Source organism: Porites lutea, chromosome 2 (genome assembly GCF_958299795.1).
Source record: "Porites lutea chromosome 2, jaPorLute2.1, whole genome shotgun sequence".
Lineage (NCBI taxonomy): Eukaryota > Metazoa > Cnidaria > Anthozoa > Scleractinia > Poritidae > Porites > Porites lutea.
Genome location: NC_133202.1, coordinates 44696809 through 44722380, shown reverse-complemented (window position 1 = coordinate 44722380; position 25572 = coordinate 44696809). Strand labels below are relative to the sequence as shown.

The 25572-nt window shown below is 39.9% G+C and overlaps 3 protein-coding genes across 3 annotated transcripts; all 3 read left to right on the top strand.

Annotated features, from left to right (window-relative positions):
* Positions 1-1534: 1534 nt before the first annotated feature.
* On the top strand, positions 1535-9218 carry LOC140928748 (kelch-like protein 2). Its single transcript, XM_073378533.1, has 5 exons — positions 1535-1836; positions 4881-5230; positions 5673-5945; positions 6725-7035; positions 7875-9218. The coding sequence occupies exons 2-5, from the start codon at positions 4895-4897 to the stop codon at positions 8692-8694; spliced, it is 1740 nt and encodes a 579-aa protein (XP_073234634.1). The 5' UTR covers positions 1535-1836; positions 4881-4894; the 3' UTR covers positions 8695-9218.
* Positions 9219-10971: 1753 nt separating this feature from the next.
* Positions 10972-19334, top strand: LOC140928747 (uncharacterized). The gene is made up of 7 exons (XM_073378532.1): positions 10972-11451; positions 13643-13910; positions 14288-14412; positions 15880-15982; positions 16641-16763; positions 18117-18217; positions 18690-19334. Exons 1-7 carry the CDS (start codon positions 11053-11055, stop codon positions 18855-18857), a joined length of 1287 nt encoding a protein of 428 aa, XP_073234633.1. The 5' UTR covers positions 10972-11052; the 3' UTR covers positions 18858-19334.
* Positions 19335-22780: 3446 nt separating this feature from the next.
* LOC140928746 (uncharacterized) lies at positions 22781-25397 on the top strand. The gene is made up of 3 exons (XM_073378531.1): positions 22781-22898; positions 23451-23540; positions 24208-25397. Exons 2-3 carry the CDS (start codon positions 23451-23453, stop codon positions 24925-24927), a joined length of 810 nt encoding a protein of 269 aa, XP_073234632.1. The 5' UTR covers positions 22781-22898; the 3' UTR covers positions 24928-25397.
* The last annotated feature ends 175 nt before the right edge of the window (positions 25398-25572 follow it).

Sequence of the window (25572 nt, the reverse complement as noted above, 5' to 3'; positions counted from 1 at the left end):
GAGTTTTGTGTTTACACAATAAAAATGTTCTCACTATGTAGGCTCAGTGTTCCATGAATACTATTAATATTTCTCAGATATTAGTTTTGACCACTAATCTAAACTATTAAGTTCAATTCACTTTCATAAGGGTTTAAAAAAGATAGCATCGGAGATTAAGAAAGATCAGAGCTCATAATAAGTTTTGCAGAATTAATGTTGCTTTGTTTTTGTTTAGAAACATGTTTTCTTTGGTTTTAGAAGGACACCATTTTGATCTTTATTATGTTCAGAAAGAAATCTAATGATACATGGTGATCTATGAGGAAATTTTGGTTGGAATTTAACTGGAAATCCTACATGATAATTTCAGAAATACATGGGATTTCTAGACGTGAAATATCATCCATTTGCAACAGTTAATAATTAAAGTTGGCCAGTTCCTTGATATAAAATGCCCTTTGAAAATCATCATAGCAAGACTTGTTAGTGAATTGGATTACTGAAATTTCCAGTGAAGGTTTAGATGTTCCCCTATTTAAACATATAATTATAACTTTTAGCAAAAGTCACATAGCCACTCCAGTATGTTTTTTTTATATTTATCTTTGTGCAACAATAATGTTATTTTTCTGTGTATCTGAAGGAATATCAAAAAAGATTTAAAAAGTACCAAATGGCTTCTTGATAAACCAACCTCATTCCCAGAGTTCTCTTCAGGCAGGTAGGAGTTGAAGGGTACCCTGGGAACAAGGTTGTTGAAATGGCCTTATGTTTGCTTGTAAAATAAAGGACGAATTTGACAGCAAGATGGAGATTGAAGGTGAATTCAGTATTCAAATTATTTTCTTATTTTTTTGTTGGTTCAACAAAATAAATGAAGACAACTCACCACCAAAGACTCAAGACCCTGAAAACCATACCTTCTGACCCTTTTAATAGGCCAACTATAGAAGTGCCTCCTCCCACCCCTTATATTTTACATTATAATTTTGTGTTGTATCTTTTACTACACCCCAACATTGACCACTCTCCCCCCTCCCCCCACACCCCTTATAACCTCAAATCATCTCAGTCCCCAAATTGAAAACGGGTGTGTCAAGGTGTGGCTCAGAATATAAGAAGTCTTACATGTATACATGTATACATGAAGAACAGACTGTCAGAATTTTTTTCCTCGATAAAATAGTCTAGTTTGTCAGTGATGAAATTCGTGCAAGAATGCTTCATAAAACGTTCTACGTTTGAAAAAAAATTTTTTTTTGGAATAAATTTTCGAGGTGGAACAAACTATATCACAGGAAAGGCCCATATTGAAGACCAGAGGATAAGTCGCCTCCTCATCCAGGAGTTTGATGTGTATAGAGTTTCTTTTCCTTATGCCTTTACCTTATTACTGAGATGAACACCACGCGCCTCTTTTGGTTGGTCTTCTGAAAGCCACACTGCAATCCGAATCTCATCTCCACCCTTCCCCCGAGTGTAAGAAATTGCCATTTTCACAGGCCGTAATGAATTGTGGGTTGCTTGGTCGAGCGGAGCAAGATTAATTAATGTTGAGTTGTTATTGATGTTGAAGTTTTTCTGTCTTTTAAATATCGGATCGCCGGTAAAATTTTAACTTTTAGGTAGTATCACAGAAGCAATTGGATCGGACATGATTTCAAGAAAATGAATAGTTGAAGGTAATGGAGACGTCCTGTCGTGTAAACCGAGTTTGAATTCGTGGGACAAACGAACATACTTCGAAGCTGTGTACATTAAGTTTTATCATCAGGCAAGTTTCAAGAAGCTGTAGGTTTACGATATTGTTTTTTCCCTGAAGGCGTCGTTGGATTGTAGAAGACGTCATCTTCGGTGAGCAAAAGTTCTTCTGATATATTCTCTAGCCCTTAGTACGTGTAAACAATTTGTAAATTAAGGTGAACGCTCAATTAGCCTAATGCTCAACACTACAGCAAGTTTTAGTTGTCGATGATGAAAATATGTTCTTACATAGTTGAATAATGCTAACGTTTAGATTGGAACTGGAAGGAAGGCTTTCAAAAAGTTGTTTTATTCCCCAACAACACAAATATTTTGCTGTCTTATGTAAGCTTTTTAATACAGCATGTAGTCAATCACATCCTACATGTACTTTGATTATTCAAACAGTCACGATGAAAGCACGAGCACTTACAATTATATCTTCTTACATGTACATGAAAAAGGAAAAGTTTGGATTCCACATTGCTTCTGAAGATTTAAATATTTTGTGGAGTAGTAAAACTTCAGGAATGCTTTTGTAACAAAAAGCAATTTGTTTAATAATTAATAGACACAAAAGATGCAGTGTAACAGGGGATGGGGATGGTGGATAACCTTTCCTCTTTATCTTTCTATTCTAACACTAAGAACTCTCTGACCCTGTTATATTACAGTTGAGAAAGAAACTCCTGTATGATATAGATAGGGTGACTTTTCTCCCACTTAGGGTTGTAAATTGTATAGCGTGGCCTCAAGTAGAGGGTTCATGGTCAAGTCGCTTAAAGTCGTCTTACCCAAAGTTATATCCTCTGACACCAGAGTTATTGTCCAAAATTTATAGTTAAGTTGCCCAAAATGCTGAATTATGTTGCCCCAAAATAGGAAAGTTTTGTATTCCCCGTAGGCCCTTGGACAAGGGACTTCTTAGCATCATTGCGAGACTAATGCATGTCAACTTCTTGACAAAAACAAAAACAAACATACCATAGGTAAATTGCAGCTGAGCTGCTAGAAAATGATAGAAGTCATGAAAAGAGTAAGATGTCAAAGCTTGAAACTTCACCAGTGAGCTAAAGGGATATCCATTTCAAACAATAGAACTGAAGGAAGAGCTGGTTGTACTATTACAGGGAAATACGATGAAACGATGGAGCCAAAAGAAGGAGTAAACTCTTTAACCTTGAAAATGGTTAAATTAATTGTTAAAATGATAATATTCCATTCCCTCTTTTTTCAAACCTCTTATTATTCTACTTTACTCTTGTGTGTGTCTCTAAAATGGAGTTTAAACTACTCAGGATATCCTCTGTACATAATTCTGTGTTCTTATTGAGTGACATTTGCATACCTCATTTTTCTACATGTCATTGTGACTGAATATTTCGACACTTGTAATGTAGCTAAATGTTTTGAATTAGACTGTCTTGTACCTTTGAAGTCATCTTTGTTCAAATGCAAGTTATCCTAAGAGAAGTTAATGATCACTGAAAATGACATTAAAATGGCTCCAGGGTATTACCTTGTTTAAGAATTTTGAGACCATCTTCACATTTTATTGAACTCACTCACTAACCACTATTTCGGTCAATTTCTGGTTAGGCTTTTTGTTTTTCTTAGTGATGACAAGCTGATTTTCCTTTTGTTGTTTGATTTAAATGATTTCTCAAGCCTATAAGTATTAGTTTTGAGGCCCCTGAAACCTTTCAACATTTAAAACTTTCCTTTTTTGCTGGGAATGCAGCCACAGTTAATTACTCGTGTTTGTTTGTCTTCTTGGTAATAAGTTACCAGCATTAGCCTTGCTTTCACTCGAAACAAGCACTCATCCTAGGCCAAAATGTTTCTATTTATCATGCTCAACAACATCCTAACACCTTTATCAAGCATATGTTGTCTCATCAAATCTTAATGAATAAGGTATATTACTCACAGACTGCGCTTTTTTTGTTTCATCAAGACTTAAAGAACGAGATACATTACACATTCCGGCTTGTTTTGTCTGATCATTGTTGCAAAAAAGAAATATGTTACAAAATTATGCTGCTTGTTTTGTCTCATTATCACTGAAACAGGGAGATACATTACACATTAATCTTGCTTGTTTTCGACATAACTTTACATTTTGGGCAACTTAACAAAAAATTTTGGGCAACATAACTCTGGTTTCGGACGAAATAACTTTGGATGAGATGATCTTTGGGTGACTTGACTGGTTACCATTCAAAGAGGGATGGCTGTTTCATAGGTTAGAACTATTTTATGGTGGACAATAAAATTTCGGTACAGCTACCAAAGGACTTTAGGACAGATTTTTGTAGAAGCATGAAAACATCAAAACATGTGCTCTGGCTAAATCTTTAAAAAGAGTAATCATTTTTAACATAGGTGAAAGCTGTCATTAAGGGCTGAACCAGTATAACACTTGTTACGGCTGAGCTCACTTAATGTTACAGGTGATAGTGGAAAGCTAAAGGTGGCACTTTAAATTTTTGTCAGATGTTACAGGTGAATCTTCATTTGCTATGGCTGCTTCAAAAAAACAAAAATTCGCTTTATTTGAGTGTCAATTTATTTAGCACGAAAGTACTAATTGGTGACACTATTTTTGCATCTCCTACGGGAGACGGGACCGCCATTTTACGTGATCATCAAGGCTACGCAAAGGTCTAGCCATTTGCAGGGTATGAGCAAAGTCAATACCTTCATTTCTCAGTTATTTTAAGACCCCGAGTATTGGTCTGGTCCCAGGAATCAAACCCACGACCTCCCTGCAGTCAAGCGCTCTACCGACTGGGCTAATTCTGTGCTTCAAAACTTAACAAGAGCCCTGATAGGGTTTTATTAGCCTGTGCCACAGACAGAACTAAACTTCTGGTCAGGTCTGTCTGCAAAACAGAGTTTAAAGACACAGGCTAGGGTTTCATCTTAAACATTATTGTCCACCAGATTTCTGAAATAACTGATTGTTAGAGTATATATAATTCCAATGTATTGCTATCTCAGTCTGTCTATTTTCTGGGATACAGTGTAGGACTAGCTTTACACTCTGTAAAAAAAGAGTCCTCTGCATCCTGCAGCATAATGTATGCCTTTTTTCTTGAGGTATCTTGTTAATATTTTGTTGCATCTACAATATCTTTTTTTTACCTTACTAGAAACCAGTCACAGTATGGAAACAAGCCCTCAGCCACAAGGTGAAGAAAAGATAGTGATCCCACCATACAGGAGCCCGGAATGTCATAACAAGTCGTTCCAAGTTATGAACACTTTACGTGAACAGAATCAACTTTGTGATGTGTTGTTGAAGGCTGCGGATAATGAGATTCCTGCACATAGAGTTGTTCTAGCATCTTCTAGTCCTTATTTTTTTGCAATGTTCACTGGAGAACTTTCAGAGAGTAGACAGACAGTTGTAACTATGCGTGAGATTGACAGCCATGCTCTTGAGCTTTTGGTACAGTATGTGTATACTGCAGAGATAGAGGTTACAGAAGACAATGTTCAGGTGACATATTTTTAATTGCATTCTTTTTAGGAGTTAAATTTTTCCAACTTCATATCATGGGTGACAATAGCTTGCACCAGAGATGAAGCTAAATTCTATCTGCAAAACAGTGCTGAAATCCTTGTTCTGGGCCCTCACCTGTGTATCAGGATCTGAGTTGACACAATGAATGGCCTACTAAAAAAGCCATGGCATCATTGATTTACCAGTCAGGATGAAATGAAATTTGAAACTCAATTTTGGTAATTTGTTGAGTTCATTGGGGTGCTGAACAAGGATCTATGCGCTACTTCACAGACATTACTAACTGAGGTTAAATTACAAGCATCAATGTATAATTCAACTTGTGAAATTACAATGTTGCTTTGGCAGCTTTTCCTACAGTATGTATTTTCTTATAAAAGCCAGCTCATGTCTTACTCATTTCTTTATTTCTCTCTAGGTTCTACTTCCTGCTGCCAATCTTCTTCAGTTAACAGATGTGCGAGATGCTTGCTGTGATTTCCTTAAAGCTCAGCTTCATTCTACAAACTGTTTAGGAATCAGGGCATTTGCTGATATGCATTCTTGTGGTGATTTAATGGCTGCAGCTCATTCCTTTGCAGAGAAACACTTCAGTGAAGTTATTGTGGCGGATGAATTCCTGGGCTTACCAGGATTGCAAGTACAGGAGCTTATTTCCAGTGATCAGCTTACAGTTCCTTCAGAAGAGAAGGTATAACATGGTTTATCGCCATCTGAACAGTATTGTCAGTAATAACCGTTTTTATACGGCTGAATTCGCGAGTACATCAACTGCAGGCAAATTGAAGCGAATCCTTAGCCTGCAAAGCAGGAGTACATGTATTTTGCAGAGCGCACGATGTTTTCCCAGTATGCTGCTATGTGGATGTTTAAACTGACGGAGAGTTGGGGCGAGTCAGAAATGATTCCAAGAGAGAAGCTGACGGGTTAAAATAGAGGAGGGGAGGGGGAAGGAGAGGGAAAAAATCCCCTTTTCTCCCCGTCCTCCCCCTTGTTGCCCCTCCTCCGTTTTTTAATTTCTTTCAAGATGACGGTCGCAATCAAGGTATCCCTGAGCTTTTATTTTAAAAAAAACGCGAGCTCTGCAGGCTAGCGAATCCTGTGCTCTGATTGGACCCATCTTGCCTTGCTCGGGATTTCCCGCGGTAGTCTGGCAAGCAAAAGTTTTCTTTTTGGCCATATGATCCTTTCTTACCATGCTCGGTGTTTATTTTTACGTTTTAACCATAGGCTCGATTTCCGCCGTCTCCGGGTCCGCTCTTTCGGGAGGATGAGTGCGGGCTCATTTTCCCGAACAGCGGCTGGTAATCGAGCCTATTTTAACCACAGCAGTGAAGTAAATGTTTTAGTATAATATTTTTATCAAAGGCAGTACCGCTGTTTCTCTGGCAGAGAGGGTTTCGCCTGGCTTGCAATTGGCAGAACAATAAGTGATGTTAATAAATTAATTGTCTTTTTAAAAATTTCCAGGTATTTGAGGCAGTAGTTGCTTGGGTCAATCATGACCCTGAACACCGACAAGACTGTCTGGCACAGTTGATGGAGCATGTGCGGCTTCCTCTCCTGTCACGTGAATACCTTGTGAGCCGCGTGGAAACAGAAGCGCTCGTTAAAAATAACAACATGTGCAAAGATTTCTTGATCGAGGCTATGAAGTATCACTTGCTCACAAATGACCAGCGGTCTTCGGTGCAGTCACCCAGAACGCGCCCCAGGACTCCGATTGGCTTACCGAAAGTTATGTACGTTGTGGGAGGCCAGGCACCTAAAGCAATTCGAAGGTAATTTGTGCAGTTTCCGACCCTGTTCTGCATGGACCGAGCTACCCTGGGAAAACAGCTGACATCTCGCGACGCCACTACTGCTCTCCCCGTAAAATGACGTTTGAAAACACGAACGCAGAATTTCGATCCTGATTGGTCGTGCCGCTCGTGAAATTTGCTTCAGCCAATCTGAAGCACTACCCAGATCTGGATAGTGACGCGTCATCAGTATGGAAATTTTGCGCTCGTTTCTCAGACGTCGTTTCGCGGGAAAATTAGTGGTGGCGCGAAATGTCGACTGTTTAAACCTTTTTCTTACCGTTATGTGTAATTCAGGCTTGTTCAGGCTCGTTTGAATAAAGAGTAGTGCAAGAAATTGCTCGCACCGAAATTCAGTCGTATTTAGTATTTCCCTCCCGCTAGGGCTAGAATTCATCGGAAAAAATTACAGTCACAGTCGAAATTTGGTACAGGTTTAAGACTTGCTTTGCCATACAAAACAAAAGGGATATTTGATGATAGCGTTTGTTTCACACCAGCAAGTGTCTGCTGAAAAAAGAAAAAGAATAAAAATGATCGTAAATGTGCTTCGTTGTCTGGTCTGCCCGTAAAGTAGAATCAATGTAGTATGCGAAATTGGCAATTTTCTGCGGAGAAAGTAGACTAAATTATTTTAACTGTGAAACGTTTCAAGAAGCTTTGTCATAGGGTGAACTTATTTTATTTTTTATATATTAAATTAAAAGAAATTTTAGTCCGTTCGACGTTAGTGGGTTTCACTGTAAATTTATCGTAGAATTTTATAATTTACTTTTACTGTGTTATGAACTTACTTCTGTATCTTTTTATTTTTCTAGTGTGGAATGTTACGATTTCAAAGGAGAGCATTGGTACGCTGTTGCAGAAATGAACTCCCGCCGTTGCCGCGCCGGTGTGGCCGTTTTAGACGGTCTGGTGTACGCCGTGGGCGGCTTCAACGGTTCCCTTCGTGTCCGGACCGTAGACTGTTACGACCCTGTCAAAGATCAGTGGCGTCCTGTGGCATCTATGGAAGCGCGTCGTAGCACGCTAGGCGCCGCTGTGATGAACGGCTTATTGTACGCCATAGGCGGGTTTGATGGCACGACAGGACTGAACACGTGTGAGGTATATGATCCGAAGCTTAACGAATGGCGCTCGATCTGCTCGATGAGTACCCGACGAAGCAGCGTCGGAGTCGGCGTCCTGAATAACATGCTTTTCGCTGTCGGCGGTTACGATGGCGCCTCAAGACACTGTCTTAGTTCGGTCGAGTGTTACAATCCGAATTCAAACGAGTGGAGTTTAATGGCAGAAATGAGCACGCGCCGAAGCGGCGCTGGTGTAGGTGTGGCAGATGGACTCTTGTACGCTATTGGTGGACACGACGGGCCGCACGTGCGAAAAAGCGTGGAATGTTTTAACCCTGATGTGAACCAATGGCGTCCTGTAGCGGACATGAGCATGTGTCGAAGGAATGCAGGGGTGGCTTCAGTGAATGGCTTGCTGTTTGTTGTAGGGGGAGACGATGGATCTAGTAACCTGTTTTCAGTTGAAGTTTATAATCCTCGGACAGACCAGTGGGGATTACTTCCAACGTTTATGACAATAGGGCGAAGCTATGCTGGCGTGGCCGTCATAGACAGGCCCAACACTTGACCCGCGTTTTCTGTCTGCTAGAGTAGATTTTTGTATAGTAGTACATGGCTTTCATTTTGGTTAAACTATTAACAGCATCTCAAGAAAGGTTTGCTAAGACCTTTCAATTCACTCTGACAATGTAAAGTCTGATCCACAAAAGGAAACTGAGTTACGACTACGCATATTGAAGAGTTACAACGGAATGGAAAGGTTGTGTTATGCATTTGACGTTTTGGGCGTCCTCTGAGTATCAACAGTTCAGTGGTTTCGGTATCACTGACCAAGAAACTTTCGGTCGCGTAGTAGGAGGTTTCGGAGGTTTATTATTTGCACAACGTGAACATTTCTCTGTTGTACCCGAAAAAGGCATCTTGTTGGATCACTTACTTTGTACCCAAACTTCGTAAAGTCCTGCCCCCAGTTTAATTTCGTAATCAGTTTATACACTTTAGGCTGTTGTCAGGAGCCCATCATTTTATGGGCTCCTGCTGTTATCTTAAAAGCCAGTTCTGGTAAATTAGCTCAATGGTAAACCAGTTTGTTTGAGTGAAAAGGTGACACAGAAATTTTAGCAGGGAATAAAAATGAAAACAGTCTCATATGTCATTATTCAACACTTAGAAAAAGGTTGCACTTATAGAGAATTCATTTCTCCAAAGACCATTGTGTGTTTATGATAACTATTTTTTTAAATGTAAACTTCTGACAAAACGAACGAGTCGGCTACACGTATCTGGATAATTTTGAAAACGGAAATTTTTTGCTCCGTTATGGAAAAAAAATACGCTTCCACACGTAGCGTATTCGAATCGTGATAGCATTCCTTACATGCATGGAATGCGCTGTATGAAGTATGATCAGGTGATGGACTCTTAGTATGACATCTTCGTATTCGAAAACCTCCGTTTTCGTCCGTCCACAAGAAAACGGTAAGCCGGTGTTTTCGAAAACCTGTGTTTTTAATGCGTAAAACACCGTTTACGTGTTGACGGAAGGTTAAAACGTCCTTTGCAGTCCATGCCTGTCCCATGCCTCTGTAACAAGGAAAACTCTGTAACAGTAATACGGACTTTCTCCATCAAAACAAAAACACTTGTGTCCTGAGTTTTCGTTTCTTGAAGTCACGTTTGAAAAATCCAGATCTGGTAACGCGACCTGCCCTCCTTTTCATGTGAATACAATTAGATAATGTATATTCTAACCAAACAAATGCGGTCGACTCCTGATAATTCGAACCTTCAAGGGAAATAGAAAAAAGTTCGAGTTATCGATTCGATATCGATCGTAAAATAGACTGCGAGCAGTCTCTTATTTTTCTTTGCAAAGTTACTGCACGCGAAACCTAAGCACGCCCCATCCTCACTGTAATAATAACGTCGTGGTTTGCAATCGCGCTGGATGAGAGAAAAGGCGGACTGGAAGAAGTCTAATCGTAAAATTATACGGGAAATGATCTGAAGGGAATTGAAAATTACTTCAAGTTAACGGGGGGTTCGAGTTACCGGGAGTCGACTAGCGAAGCGAATTAAGGTGACTCCAGATCCTAAAATTGTCTATAACTTGATTTATGCTCGATCGTCAGCCACTGTTCGAGAAATGGGCCCAGGCTCCCATCCGCCCGTCGACCTCGAGAAAGGACCGAGATAGCGGGAGGAGCCGGGTCGAGCCTAAACTTGGGTCGGCGGTCACGTGAATGAGACTCATGTACAACTTTCTAGAAATACTAGACTGCAAAACATTCGGCTTTTTCTCCAAAACGGTTTAGCGTAGCTAAAAAGCCTCACACGCCTTACGAGCGTGTAAGGCGTCTCTCCCTGGCGCTCTTCGTTTTCAGCCTTGCTCCAGACATTTTGTTTACTTGAATACGCAAAAATACGGACTGGTTTGCAGCCTATAGAAATACGGACAGCTCTTTAATAAGGGATAAAGGGCTTCGAGAGAAAGAAACGCGAGGGAGAGAGAAAGGAGGAAGGGTTACCTTCAGTCGCTACTTCGTGTGCACATCGAGTTCTCGCACCACCGAATTCTACGAAACTTGGCTTTCCTAATAATATACGGACAGTGTTTGTTCCCTTGGTCTGTACATTACAGCCGGACAAGGTGCAATCTGAGACGGATACTGTAAACATCCGGTTATATTAGACCCCGAATAAGTACCTTATTCTCACTTTTAAATTTCGCGAAAAATCATGAGTCATGCATATTTCGCAAGTACAAAATTTTTCCCAAACCGCGAAAATGGCGACCATAAGTACTTGCGGGCTGTGTTAATAACCTTGCAATGTTGACCGGGAAGGGAGGACAGATATTCAAAACAGAAACATCCCAGAGGGACAGACCTTAAGTTAAATTCTCCTAAGATTTTGAGCGTAAAAGATGCCTCCCAGGGGATATTTTACCACAGGAAGCCTCTCAGCGTTTATTTTTCTTGGAATCATCAGAGGATCTTTTTCGGTTGCCTTATACTTTGCAGTACATTCTTACAAATCGCCAAGTCTCGTATTTCTTCTCCGGACACCAGGCGCTATCGGTCTGTACGCAGTTTTTATGGTTTTCCTGTCTCGGCGAGACAGCGAGATCAAGGAGATGTTCTATGACAACTGCAGAGCTGTAAGGAGTTACTGGAAGTTTGCTGTGATGGGATTTGTTCAGTTAGCTGCCCCGTACATTCTTTTCACGTATGCTTTGCGAGTTTTGAACCCCACAACTGCTGGCGTTTACATGGCTGCCGCTCCGTGGTTTTCGATTTTGTTGGAAAGATTGCCATTCGTTCGAGTAAGTTATATTTTATTGTCTTTATTCTCTCAGCTTTCAGGAGTCGTAAAATCTTTAATTACAGATGCTGTTAATTGTTATTTCTAACTGTTGCTTTAATTAAAACCGGAAGTGAATTGAACGTAACGTAATTTTGATTGAAAATAAGCTTATTAAAGCATTGTTGCCATGCTGTTAGTGATGTAATGAACTTAATATTAATTGGCCCTGTGCTAAAGAGTCTAAAGAAGGAAGAAGAAATATCAATATACCTCAAATGTTTGTTGAAGCCACATTTGTGTTGGGTGACTGCTAGACATTGCCTGCATGCAGACGTCTCCTATTTCCTTTGTTTCACGTGTAAAAGGGACGTCTGCGTAACGCCGTCGCTAATCGTGTTCCAGCATCACGCTGGGTTCCCAAGATCTTGGGAACATGCTGTGATTGGCTGACACACAGTGCGCATTGTTTGACTTAACGCTAATTGGTTGTTATCGAATCTGGTCTGATAATGTATGCGGTGATTTATGTAATCAGGGTTTTCCAACCAAAACAAACCAAAACATGTGCCATTTTGTGCAGACCGTTCGAAATTCTTAACGTGTACGAGGAAATTATTTCTTTACAATTTACTGTGCATGAGACATCACATCATCTTTATAAACAGTGTCTGGGAAAACTACAAAAGCGGCGTGGACTTCGCACCAGGCAGGCATTTCGGAGAAAGTCAGCCAAAGAAACTAAATTCTTTATTTAGCCGTAACAAACAGAGGTCAAAGAAAATTTAAACACTTTACAACTGCATCTGATATCAAATCCTATCAGGAAAACCCACAGAAGCATAAACCACAGGAAATGATTACTCAGTATGCATGTAACGAACTTGCTTCATGACCTCTAAATGTAAGACTTAGTGTGCCAAAAACGAGATTTACTCAGTCAAAATTTAGAATGCCACATGCACCGTGTAGTGCTAGTAACCTTCGCGCAGGAGAGAAAAGAAGAAAAACCTCTGTTCAAGCAGACTCTCAAGGTCACGTTTCGCATTATCACGAGCTTATGATGTTGCGTTTGGCCTGTCAACTCTTATTTCTAACCGGGTATTATTTCACAATTTATGCGAAGGGAATACCCTGCCAGCGTATGCTGGAACACGATTAGCGACGGCGTTACGCAGACGTCCCTTTTCCGCGTGCAACAAAGGAAATAGGAGACGTCTGCACGCAGGCAATGCTAGACATGGCCTGATTAAGGGCTTAGGTACAAAATCATAGTTATACCTGGGCCAGGGGGACACACCGATAATTACCCTAAAGGTTATGTGTTGCAAGTCAAGATATGGTTACAGATATTATCAGTTTTTATATCCAGATTTCTTAAAGGAAATGGACAGTTGTCAACAGAGGCTAAAATTCGCATTTCAGTTTATTCAGTTTATTTTGCCAAAATTAAAGCACTTATAAGCGGCCATGGGGGGGGGGGGAGGAATGATCCCAGGGAACCCCTGTTCATTTGCACATCAACGTTTACAAATACCCCCTACTCAAAACCAAGATTTTTTGACAAAAAGCTGCTAACACCTCTCCCTTGGGGGCAAAGAAGTGTGCTCTGACAGGTCAAAAGGTGCAATATTTCAAAAGAGTTCTATAGAAGGAATCGTAGTCTTCTTTTGACAAATATAGTCGCTTTGTAGGCAAAGGCTGGCCAGCTAAAAGGAACACCATTTTTTTTGTCACCATTTTGCCAGAATGTGTTCACCAACTGAACATACCCAGTCCTTTCGCAGACAGGAATGGCACTCGTTTCCAGCTTCATCTACAAAATGGCAGTTGGTGCTACAAATCCCGCGCATCTTCCCCCGGAGATCCTGCTACGAAAGTGCAAAAGCAATCCAATCCCCCCATCCAGGGCTTAAAATTAACGAACAAAGTTGACAAATCCTGCACCATGCCCTCATATTTCCCCAGGGTTACTTCCCCGGGATGGCCACTGATAAGTGCATAACCTTTTTTTGGCAGGGAAAACAATACCACTAGGCCATGTCCAAGTGGCTCCAAGCCTCTGTTTCAAAGTGAGGCTCAATATGAAAGTGGCAGTGTTTAGAACTTGAAAATGGCCTGTCGATCTGGTTCTCAATAGGACACTGAACTTGTAAAAATGTGAAGACAAACTTGACTTTACTGACAAACCTCAATGGTCTTTTGCCTTTCAGGTAAGTTCTCCAGTTTCAGCAGGAAAAGTTGGGGCCATTGTTGTGGGGCTGGTTGGCATCATTCTTGTTTCAGTATCTGGCATTGCATTAGCATCAAACAGTGATGGGCTTTGTCATAATTGTGAACTAAAGAATGGAAGCATGAGTATGGATAACACTACATCTTTTGAATTATACAACAAATGCTGTACACCATTTACAATGGCAGAAAAAACATTTTCTTTACTTGCTCTGATAAGTGGTTCCTTGATGTGGTCAATCAGCTCAGGTAAAGTGTATGTACTATTGTTTTACTTTTTTTTCCCATCTTGACAGTTGACTGACAGAGTACTGAACACTTAAGCCATTGCCCAGGGCTCTCATTATCTTATAATTATTATATAAAGCAGGTGTAGCATAACCATTTTCACTTTTATCACTTCAAAACATGTTTACACTCTGCCACATATGTTAATTGGGTCAAAGCCAAATGACAGCCCAATGACAGCCAAAATGTCAGGCTGTAGCTCTTCCATTGTTTCACTTGACCATACTGAATTTGCTGTGCATGGAGGTTCTGTATGGATAGCATAACCAGTGATCACTTTCTTTTTTTTTTCTTTTTCGCAACTGCTATTTACTTGTATCCTGGTAATTTTTTATCAGTTTTTTGGCGATCCAACAGAGGAAGTATCCATTACGTCAGTGGTGGCATAGGTAATAATTTATTTGGTGGACTTTTTGCTCTTATGTTGTGGACTATACTGCAGCAAAATGAAGACCTTGAAGAGGTTTGTGTTTCTTTGAGACAATGTAATATTTTTTTTAAATATTATCCTAGTAAAACCTCCCAAGTCTAGATATAGATTTATGATCTCCACCATAACCTGACATATTTACAGCAGCTTATTTTCAGTTAACCTCAACATCTTGCTTTAGTATAGATCTTAATAAATTATTGGTATGCTATGTTTGTAAAAATTTTAAACCAAGGAAACTTCTGATTTTCCTTTGTTTAAAATTTTTTACACCAGTTATATATTTTTTTGTCTCAGATTGATGGAAGGGCCTGCGACAGAGAAAAACTAAGCTGATTTCATAAAAATGAAGTAAAATTAAAACTGCAACATATACAATTTATAAGATCTTACAGTAGTAAAAAGTTCATTTTTAAAACGCTAAGTAAACGATAGGTCATTTATTAAAAATTCGTTTTTAGATCAGTCTATTTAGAGATGGATGTCTGGAACTCCTCTTCCTTAGTCTTCCACTGTTTTACTTGTTGTGTTATTTTATCTTGTAGACAGACCCATGTTATTTAAGTGTGAGTGTTCTTTAAATTCTGTTCAAATGAAAAAAAAGTGCATCATACACCTACCAACTTTCTTTGAAACACTAAAAAAGGCACCAGATTGTGATTTTTTATATGTCTAATCAAACTGAATTCAAAGGTCTCCGGAGATTTCTGAACAAGTTCCTTACAAGTTCCAAATAGCTCTGAAGTCTTCTTTAGTTAGTAAAAATCCGGTTCTTTCTCAGATGAAATCAGAGTTTTCTAGGAAATTACAGCAATTCATTTGAACTCTTCTTTTCTCATTGGGTTCTATTATTAGTTCAACCTTATTTTGCTTTAAATAATTTTCATCAAAAATGTGTCAGTTAAGGCTGCAATAGCTGTGCTGGCGTAATTGTGCTTGCATGAGAGCTGGCAGGTTTAGCATATACCATAAAATTTCCAAAAAAAGCCCTGCAGCTTATATTTTTCAAGGGCCGTTTTTCAAAATCGATTAGGCTAGCCTTATTGCTGGAAGGAAATGTACCGTTTTTGCTTTGTTTTACTTTGTATTTGAGGGCAATTTCCAAGTACAAGCCCCCCAGGGGGCTTATGTTCAGAGGGGCGACGTAATGGTGGGTTTTTTGCATTACGAGTTTGGGGGGCTTATAATTAGAGGAGCTTATACAAGGAGGGGCTTACTTGCGGAATTTTACTGTAACTTACAAAAGTTAAGTTATTTCTATTGTTAAATGTAAAGCTGCTTCCTTAAGGAGCTATACCACCATAAATATTATCAACCATGTTTCAGTAAGGTACACCTGTGTCGACTTAACCCTCTTCCCTGCCTTTTTTTTTTATATAATTGCCTTATGTTCACCCAATAAGATACCTCAGGTAAGTTAAGTATATTTCCACGTCGAAATGTTATGTTGTATTTATGACATTATACGTTTATCTGTTTTTGTCTACTTTTGCTTCTTAGATACAGTGGAACAATGCGTCAGCTGTTATTTCCATCATTTTTCTGACCGTTGTTTCTGGCTGGCTGGCAGCTATTATTGTAGATTATATGTACAGAGAAGTAGGTGAGTAAGTCGCTTTGTTCTTTAGTTATCTCAAAGTTGCATATAAACAGTCAGTTATCCAGGGCTTCTGATATTTTTTGGCGAAATTCAGGTAAATCCATGAAATCCTGCGAAATTCACAAAAAAAAAGGCAAATACCGCAAAATTCAGTAGAAATCTTATCAAATACATGTCTGTACAGCAATTTTGAAACTTGTCTCAGCTACTGGGGATATTTACTTGCCGTAAACTGCAAATTTATGTCAAAACTTTGTCACTGAAATGTGCAAACAACGTTCTGAAACTGCTACCAGGTGTAGATTATGTTGTGAAAAACTGGGCACTAGCCATGATGTTAAAGGCTTTGCCATTGGTTCATTTCTGGAGCGTATTGTTGTTGAAAGGGCAAATGATGACCTCTGTTAGAAAAACATTAAAAACGCTGGTCTGATTAGCGCAAAACCGATCGATTTCTAGCAAAATTTGCCCTAAAAATAACCCCAAAATCCGCCGTTTTTTTACCAATTGCTTTCCAGCCAAGTTTGCCCCAAAAATTCCCGCAAAATGGGCATTAATATTCTTCCCTCCTTCAGCCAGTTAAAAACCAAATAAAATAAATGAAGTGAAATGAAATATTGGCATGATCCTACTCAGTGCATTTTGCACATTGTGTTTACAGGGGCCCTGGTAACCAACCGTGTCCTCTGCCTTGTTCCGCTGGTAGCTTGGTTTGAAGACTGGATGTTTGTTAGAGAATTTAAATTGATGCCCATTTATTGGTGTATACCAGTTGAGGTTGTAGGTGAGTGTATGCAATTTCAATAGTAAATTCAAACATTTCTTCTGAATGGCCATGTCACCATGGGGACAGTTCAGAGGAGACTGACAGTCATAAAGAGGTCGCCATTGTCATATATGCCCACTCTCCTGGATAATGTGGGAGTCTTCTGGATACAGCACTGATCTCCCTCTCTCCCATATGGGTCACCAAATTTCCTCGATAAAATGGACTTTTGAGTTTTTTTGTGCTCTAGTTTGAAATTTGGTCAGGGTAAAACGCAGACTGCAGACCATTGTTTTACCCATGCAAATGAATACGTATAGTATAGTCCCATTGTTTTCTAACCCTTAAAATGATGGTCCACAGTCAGTCCACAGTCTGCATTTTACGCTGTCCTGTTTGAAATTTAGCCCATTTTTCTCTCAAAGTTCGGACTCTTTTATTCATTTTTGCATGTATTTAGTCACTGACAAAGATTGTTTCGTCATTACAATGTTAAAAGCAAATTTTGACAGCATGTACTTCATGTAAGACTTGAAATAATGTCCAAAGCCATGGCAGCTGGGTGGGTTTGGGTGGTGGGGCTGTTAACATTCGTGGGGAGATGGAGGGGTAGTGAAAAATAGAGAGACTCCGGATTTAAGATCTCCAGAGGTTGGCATCTCTGCATTACAGGCAAGAATCAAGGGGTAGCCTGTATGGTACTTACAATAGGCGTCTAAATGGATAATGCAAGTAAGGGAAATGGGAGGCAGATTGGGGATAGCACCCCTCCTCTACCCTTTTTGAGCCTGCCACACATGATAGGTAGGGGTCTAAAATGACAGCAATTTTGTGGCATGGGAAGCAAAAGAACATTTTTTCTTTAAAATGCCAATTACTATGTGTTATATGAACACTATGAATATAAATCAATAAAATTATAATACCAAATGTTCAAAATTAAAATATCTATAAAATAAAATGAGGGAGGTATAGTAAGCATGTTAATTTGTAATTTTTTTTAAACGGGAGTAATGGAGAGGTTAGTTGGCAATTGATTGTAACTTAATGGCTGTTGCCATTATGGAGGAAAGGCTGTTTCAGAAAGGGTAAAAACATAGTGAACACATTGACTTGTTCTCTGTGACAAAGGTAATAAAGTGGCTGTTTTGTAGTTAACAAGCGAAGCAAGCAAAGTGAAAATTCAACCAGAGGAAATACAGAAGAAATATTCAAGTGAACAAGATTTATTTTGGGGGGGGGCTAGGGGAATCTGCTGGACTGTTGCCATCTTTTTTCATATAAACATCTGGTGATTTTGCCCATCATTTGTGTGAAAGCATATCAAAGTTAAGAAGATTCATCTTTGCCTTATTCTGCCTGTCTGTCTAGGTGTGGTTTTCATGTTTATCGGTCTGACAATTTCAAACTTGGAACCTGAGAACCTTTCAAGTGCTCTTCGCAGACCATTATTAACTTCTGATGAGCGCGAGGTAATTAACCAATTAGTAGGGGCTTAGAAAATGTCCTTTGCTTTGAGCGGCGGTTCCTGTCTGTGTACCTTAATCTTTACCACGCCCCTTCACATTTTTACATTCATTGATTAATTGATCGATTGATTGATTGATCGTGTAGATCATCCTCTGGCAGTTTGGACCAGTTATCAAATTCCTTTAAAAAATTTTTCTATCTATCTACAGTGCCTCTAAAGGTCTAGAAATGTATTTCATGGGAAACTATAATTTTTTTGCTATCTGGTGATCCTAGCCTTTTCGATTGTATTTTTCGCAGTTTCTTTGATGTACATTTCTTTGATGTATAACTGATCACCTTTGTATTAATTATTAAGCGGGATAACAATCAGGATGTATTTTAAATGTAGCTCTCTTTGACCTAACCCCCTGTAGTTCTAAACTTTACGTTATAAAGGTGGCATTTTCGTTTTTCTTTTTTCTCATACGACAGACCCCAGATCCAACGCAGTTTTACAACAACATCCGGGACATTGAAGATGGCATGTTTTCTGATGAAGAGGTGAAAAACACCAGTTACATTCAATCATGCTCCACAAACTCGAGTGAAAATCCCTTCCCTCCCCTAGTGGAGGTACCAAGACAGGATCATCTCACTTGACTGACCCCATCCTGGTTCGGTGTGCTGTAGCTGCCCGGCCGGCGACCATTAGCCACGATACATCGAGTCCTCGCATGGGAAGAAGGATTAAAAAGCCTTCGCGTGACGCTAATTTATTGCCCGCGCCGTCAAACGTAGCCTAGTGTGAATAGGAACGTCAGTTGACGGCGGGAAAGCGCGCGGAAGGGGCTAAACGCGACTTTCGGTGCCCAATTTGCCGCTCTGTCATTGGTCAAGCCACTTGTTTGATTTGCGTGCACCGTCGTCAACTGACGTCCTCGTTCGGTTTCTTACTCAGCCTTATGTGCATATATGGATCAAATCCTTTAATCCTCGACGTGTCTCAAATTTGGTGCTCCCTTTTACAAAATGACTTTTTCAGTCGTAAACGTACATTCGATCAAAGAGAAGAAGGAAAGAAAGCACACAAGACTAAGCAGGAATAAAGAAAACCAGCATCAGCCCTTATTACACAAATTGGCCAATGACTGAGTTGCAGGATACTTTCACCAACAGATCTTCGTTTGGAAAGGAGAATACTTTTGTACGAAATACAAGTTACAACGTCATTATTTTAATTTCCGCAAAAACCTGGTCTTCTGTGAATAGAATGTGGCAGATATAACTAAATTCTGAGGCGAATTAGAGTAGAGTTGACAAGTTCCCGTATATAACCTCCTCAACGTTTTGATTACGTAAACCAGTTTTTATAGTTTGTCTATTTTGGCCAATTTTTTTTTTTTTTCTTAACCTGTCTTTTTCTTTCATTTGTTTGTTTGTTCGGCTTTTTAGAAAGTGACCTCAGTTTTAATCTTTGAGTGTAACTTCTTTTTTAATGAAAAGAAAGGAGGTAAACGAAGAAACAAAACAAAATCGCCAGCTACGTAGGCTAAAGCCGAAAACTTGCGACGGCAGCTGCCGCGATTGCTTCTGTACTGGCTACGGGCTTGGCTCAAACACGCAAAGACCATTTGAAGACATATATAATTCAGCTGACTGTGAATTGTGTGAAGTGACGTGTAATAACGACATCGGCAAAATTAAAGAGTTTTTCTATGTAGAAATTCAATTAACCTTCTTAAATTACCCACAATAACGGTAAATTCATAATAAAAATGAATTGTCTGTTTCTTTGCTGTATCAAAGAAACTCGCATTTATTTCCATTCCTTGATAATGGCGTCATAATGACGCCGAAACCTCGGAACTTTATTTCCGATCCCTAGTTTTGACATGTTTAAGGATAAGGTAGCTAGCGAATAACCCATGGATGCCCAATTCCATATTTTATCCCTCCAGTAAGTAAAAAAAACCGACAAATTTTTCAGTGAGCTTCGACAGGGTAGAAATCGTCATTTTTCTATTTCATGTTTTTCGAAAAATGACGTCACAAATTTAGCACCGAATTTCGCACCCTCGTTCTCAGGGTGGATGGGAGGAAGAGAGAGAACGCTGGGAGCGAGGTTGCAAATTTTGCTTTACTTTGGAATATTTTAAGGCGGCGGTATCTGAAACAACTCTTTACAAGTGACTTCTACACACTCTAGGTTTTACTACACGCACGAAAACCCCACCCCTCCACTCATGTCCAATACTCTCGACTAGGCCCAAGTGGACGAAACCTGGCAGGAGTCTTGTCGAAAATAAAACCGGAAGTACAGTCGAGTCCCCTTGAGTTACCGACCGTGCGTGTAGTCATAAGATGAAACCGGAGGAGTAAACAATACTTCGAGGAGGGTTGGAAAGTCTTCCGGTGGAGTCCATCGGATCCATTGGAAACACATCGATTCCGATGGAATCTCCGGAAGTCTAGTTGTGCCATGGGTCAAAACAAGCACACTGCAAGTGTAATATAACTCATGCTTTAAGCCATAAATTGAGACTAGCACGCTTAACATGTAACATATATAATTCGTTCTTAAAGCCATGTGTCGAAACAAGCACGCTACAGGTATGACATAACTCGTTCTTAAAGCCATGAGTCGAAACAAGCACGCTACACGTGTAAACTCAAGTGGAACCACGATCCGCAGGCGAGTGGTTTCACTTCAGAGTTTTGAACATTTTGACGTCATTTCTATGGTCGATAAGCTAAGAGTACAGACCGAAAACTGTTGTCGATTTGGCTTTTACAATAACATTAAGACGTACATTTTCGTTGAAGTTTCTCGGAAAATCGTGCGCGGGAGAAAAACAAATTGCGCCACTGTCACGCCGGCGTGGTCTGCACTCTATAGCTATCAGGAAGAGGAAGGAAAAGTTGTAGGAAAAATAAAGAAGGAAAATAAAACACAAATAAATGAGTAAGTAATGAGCCTGTGCCAGGCTCTCAGATAGTAGGGATGACGCGCAAGTGTAAGACACACGAAAATAAGAGCGCGTGATCTGGGAAAAGGTTCTTCCCGTTTTATTTCGTGTTCGCCCTTTCTCAATTTTCGCGGCCCCGACTATCTCGCTCGGGCGAGGTGTGCTCTCTCGCATGTCGGGTCAGAGTCAGTTGCATAACCTGCATAACGTCAGTCGTTACTGTTGTTAGTTTTCCGCAGAGACCTCTTTGTGTCGGAGTCGCAGGTAGGTTACCCCGAGATGAAGCATGAGGTCATTATCAATGGTGACCTCGACACAGTGTCGACAAGCTTTCTGGCTTTTGGTGATGACTTGAGACCCTGTAAGGGTATTTTCGATGAAGTCAAGGCGGCGTTTCCATCCAGGACAATTCTTGATATGAGGTAATTTCGTTGAAAAAGCGACGATTTGATGGAAAACGTACGACGAAAATGATGTCCTTTGAACTTGGGTTTGCTTGCTTAACGTCGTCAGGCGGAAAAAGCTGGATTGCTTGGACGTGAGACACCTCCAAATCTGATAACTCTTTTAAATTGAAAGGAAGTCGTTTGACCTGTTTATAATAATAATAATAATAATAATAATAATAATAATAATAATAATAATAATAATAATAATAGCAATAACATATTTTAACAGAATGACCATTTCAGTTATAAAAACTGCTATCAACATGGGTCCCGTATAAAAATATCAGCTTAATACGAAACTGGGATAAAACTCTAGTCAATCATAAAAATATCTTAAAAAGGGGAGCCTTAGGACCTTAAGTTTGCTGTTGAAAATAATCCGGCTTAGAAATAACTTAGGGCTTGTCCATCGAGACATGACAAGCTTGACGATATGTCTCTTCTTAAGAAGGTCCGAACCAAGACCGGAAGCCATATGTTCAGTGGACAAATGCACTGTCTTAAACTATCTAGCATGTCTCTACAGGCGTTCCAGTTCTAAGAATTAGAACGTAGCCTGCGAAAACATCCGTTTCTCCTCGCTCCTCGCCGCTGGGGACGTGTTTCGTGAGGAGGAACGTCTGCGACTCAGTGACAGAAATTCCATCCTGATGACGTAAATCAATTTTTAAAAAATAAATCCGGTAGTCATGGGGGTTCCAAAGGCAAATTTGTTCAATTTTACGTTTCTCCTGGTCGATTTTGGTGAAGTGTTGTGTTCATCTACGAAAGAGCTCCAGCAAAACTCAAATGCTTTTTCTAGAGAAGAATAAATTCCACAAATATTGACTGTTTTGTTAGAGATTCGTCGCGTTTAGAACGCGGAAACACGCAAACGATAGGTTTACTGATGTCGTCACTTTATAACAATGAAGAACACACACATCACATAAGAAGTAGGAGTAACAGCTGATTTTACTGCATAGATCATTTACTTTTATACAATTAGAAAAAGGCGGGTTTACATACTTGGGAAACTAAGGCAAATATTCCTGTACAGATTTCGCTATTAAAAGGATAAGCTATGAATAAACTACTTAAAGCTTTTTGCCGGGTTGACAAGCTTTGACAAATCGTTGACTAAGTCATGATCATGTTGGAGCAGGTATTCTAACAGGATGGAATAGAATCACGTACCAACAATTGAGAGGGTATTTAAGCTATCGATCCTTGACTATGATATTTATTTCCAGAAAACATTTAGAACAGACACAAGACAAGTGAGAGATAATCCATTCCTTAGTACGGTAAGGGATACATTTAATCTCATGTTTCTGATTGTTTGGGGGTTGAGCAATACTTCAACTTACTAGCCCCACGGAAATTTTGCTAACGCCTAGCTACAAACAAGACATTTCGGAGATTGTTAATTACAGTTAATTATAGGGGCACCCGAAGCTACGCGACTGTTTTCCGTAAGCCACATCTGTTCGAATTACAGCTAATATAGCCTGCGGTCCGCAGGCTACAGCTAATATTGCTCAGAAATAGTATGGCTCAAGAAAACTTAGCTAAAAAAATCTCCAGGTTACTGTTCCATTCATTTAAGATTTCCGGGCGTTATTTTTCACATTTCACTCCCGCCCGGCAGATATGGCTATCAGGATCCCTGAACCTGGTTTTCCATTTTCGAAAATTAGTGATAAGATCTGGAAGACTCCTTTTGGGAAAATAATAAGAAAGTCCTGATAAATTCTCATGACAGAACAGATAAAGAATTTAACTTATAAGCGCTCCTTCTAATACATTACCTGACTTCAAATCAAATTAACAGCGAAGACTTCACTTTTTTGACGCAGATGAGTTACTCATTTTTCTGCCTTTTCTTGTGGACCTGTATGTACTGGAGCACTACGGATGCGTATTGTAACTGTAACAGCTGTGAAATAGTAAGTATCTATCTTTTAGTTTACTACTCCGCCACCAAGAAAGTAACTCCGCGCACAGCAAATCCCGCCAGCTATGCAAGACGTATAAAAATTCATCTTCAAAAGTTAGGGGTGGCTGGGGTGGTCCACAAGGGGGTCCATAGACTAGGTCCACGGGGCTGATCCATAGACCGGGGGTCCATGTTTTGTATACGTCCAGCTACGCAGGCTAGTTCGGCACACGAAAAGTTCGACGTTTGAACTGGGCCTTACTTGGACATTCTTTTTTCAGATACTCGCTATGAACTCCAGCTCAACTCCAGCTTTCAGCGGTTTCAATGGATAAAGTACCATAATTGTATTTCAAAATCTTATCCCTCCACATCACTTACGCGATGAAATTAACCCAAATTAGTATTTGGTACTGGCATTGCTTTTGGTATTTGGGGTTCATTTTGTCGTTGGAACATCCAAAACTCTATTAAAAATCCTTTCACAACACCCCGTCATTGCGTTACATTTCTGTAACACATTCAACATATATACTGCGCAGTCCTGAAGGATTGAAGACGCCAAGATCGGCTTGTAGTAAATCATTCGTATGTTCAAACTTTACCCTACGGTTGAAGTAAACTGAGACAAAAATCTGTAAAATCTGTAATCCAACAAAACCTGCATATTTTAATAGTTTTACAGGAACTGCCGAGAAATTCAGAATTTCAATCCTGGAGCAGTGAGTGGGGAGTATAAAATCCAGCCGCTGCCAAATGAAGATCCTATCGAGGTGTACTGCGAGATGGCGATACAAGGCGGAGGATTTACTTTCCTTCCTCGCAGTCTCACTAGACGAACAGATGCTCAAAATATTGTCAACGCCCTTTTCCAAGACAAGAAAAATGTTCTGCTCAAGCTGCAGAGAAAGGTGGACCGCAGTGAGTGGTATACCCTGATACAGCCCCACCCTTTGTTCTCGAGTACTGACTTTGGGGTTTTGGTTAATGGTTTCTCAGGTTACACACAACCGTTGAACGCCTTCATGAAAGATTACATCCTTCTCGGCATTATTCCAAAATCAGCTGCAAATAATAATGGTCTCCAAGGCTTCAAATCAAACAATAAAGTAATCCAATTTAAAAATTGCGACAAAAATCCCAACAGCTTCTTCGCGTTCCTGCCAAACAACGGCCTTCAAACGCCAAACACTTATCATAATAACAACCTGATCTATGAGAGCAGCGGTGTTGCGGTAGAATGGCGGAAAAGCTCAATTGCTATCACTAACCCCGATCGAATGATGCCCGACAAGTTTTTCTTTCTAACTGAAGTGCTTCATGGCGGCTGTGGATGCTACACGTCCAGTGATCGCTGGAAGGACGGCTTTCACGCCACAGCCATTGGTCTTCGTTAAAGCTAGCCTTTGTAGCCGTGCGGATATTACTCAATATAGTACAGTCTGGACAATAGTTTTCAGACTATCAGCATGATTTTAAAACATATTTTCCTTTCTTTATTAACTTAAGTTTTGGTTACATATGTAACTTTAGAAAGCCTCGAACAATCAAACTCTTTCAAAATCAGTTGTCACTCCTATATTGTTTTAAAAAGTGAGCTTGTACTAGATTGACTCTTTGACGACTAGGCTGTTATAAATACCCTAGCCTGTTCCAGCCTCTCAGATAGTGGGGAAGACGCGAAAAGTTGGCGGGGCGGTAAAAAGGAAAAAGGAAGGGAGAGAGAGCCTGTAATCATTTCCGCCGCCCCTTCTCTCCCCAGTTTCCTCCCGTTTTATTTTCGTGTTCGCGCTTTCTCAATTCAGCGGACCCGACTATCTTGGAGCCTGGAACAGGCTATAAATACCCTATTCATAACTATAACAAAACTGTCAAATCTGATTAGCTATCAACTGCCCTGATTTCAGCCTTAATTGGACAGTTTAATAGGACAGTACGCGTCATGCCTAAGTAATTGGACAATACGCACCATCACGCGCGCGCTTAAATGGCTTTTTTTTCACTGCTAGCAAAGCAAAATTTCGAATTTCTTGTGTTTTGAT

Bases quoted from the DNA above. Each gene is read 5' to 3' on its own strand.
- LOC140928748 (XM_073378533.1), top strand. From the start codon at position 4,895: ATGGAAACAAGCCCTCAGCCACAAGGTGAAGAAAAGATAGTGATCCCA. The intron at 5,946-6,724 runs GTATAACATGGT...AAAAATTTCCAG, and splicing joins CAGTTCCTTCAGAAGAGAAG to GTATTTGAGGCAGTAGTTGC. The intron at 7,036-7,874 runs GTAATTTGTGCA...TTATTTTTCTAG, and splicing joins GCACCTAAAGCAATTCGAAG to TGTGGAATGTTACGATTTCA.
- LOC140928747 (XM_073378532.1), top strand. From the start codon at position 11,053: ATGCCTCCCAGGGGATATTTTACCACAGGAAGCCTCTCAGCGTTTATT. The intron at 11,452-13,642 runs GTAAGTTATATT...TTTGCCTTTCAG, and splicing joins AAAGATTGCCATTCGTTCGA to GTAAGTTCTCCAGTTTCAGC. The intron at 13,911-14,287 runs GTAAAGTGTATG...ATTTTTTATCAG, and splicing joins GATGTGGTCAATCAGCTCAG to TTTTTTGGCGATCCAACAGA.
- LOC140928746 (XM_073378531.1), top strand. From the start codon at position 23,451: ATGAGTTACTCATTTTTCTGCCTTTTCTTGTGGACCTGTATGTACTGG. The intron at 23,541-24,207 runs GTAAGTATCTAT...ATATTTTAATAG, and splicing joins ACTGTAACAGCTGTGAAATA to TTTTACAGGAACTGCCGAGA.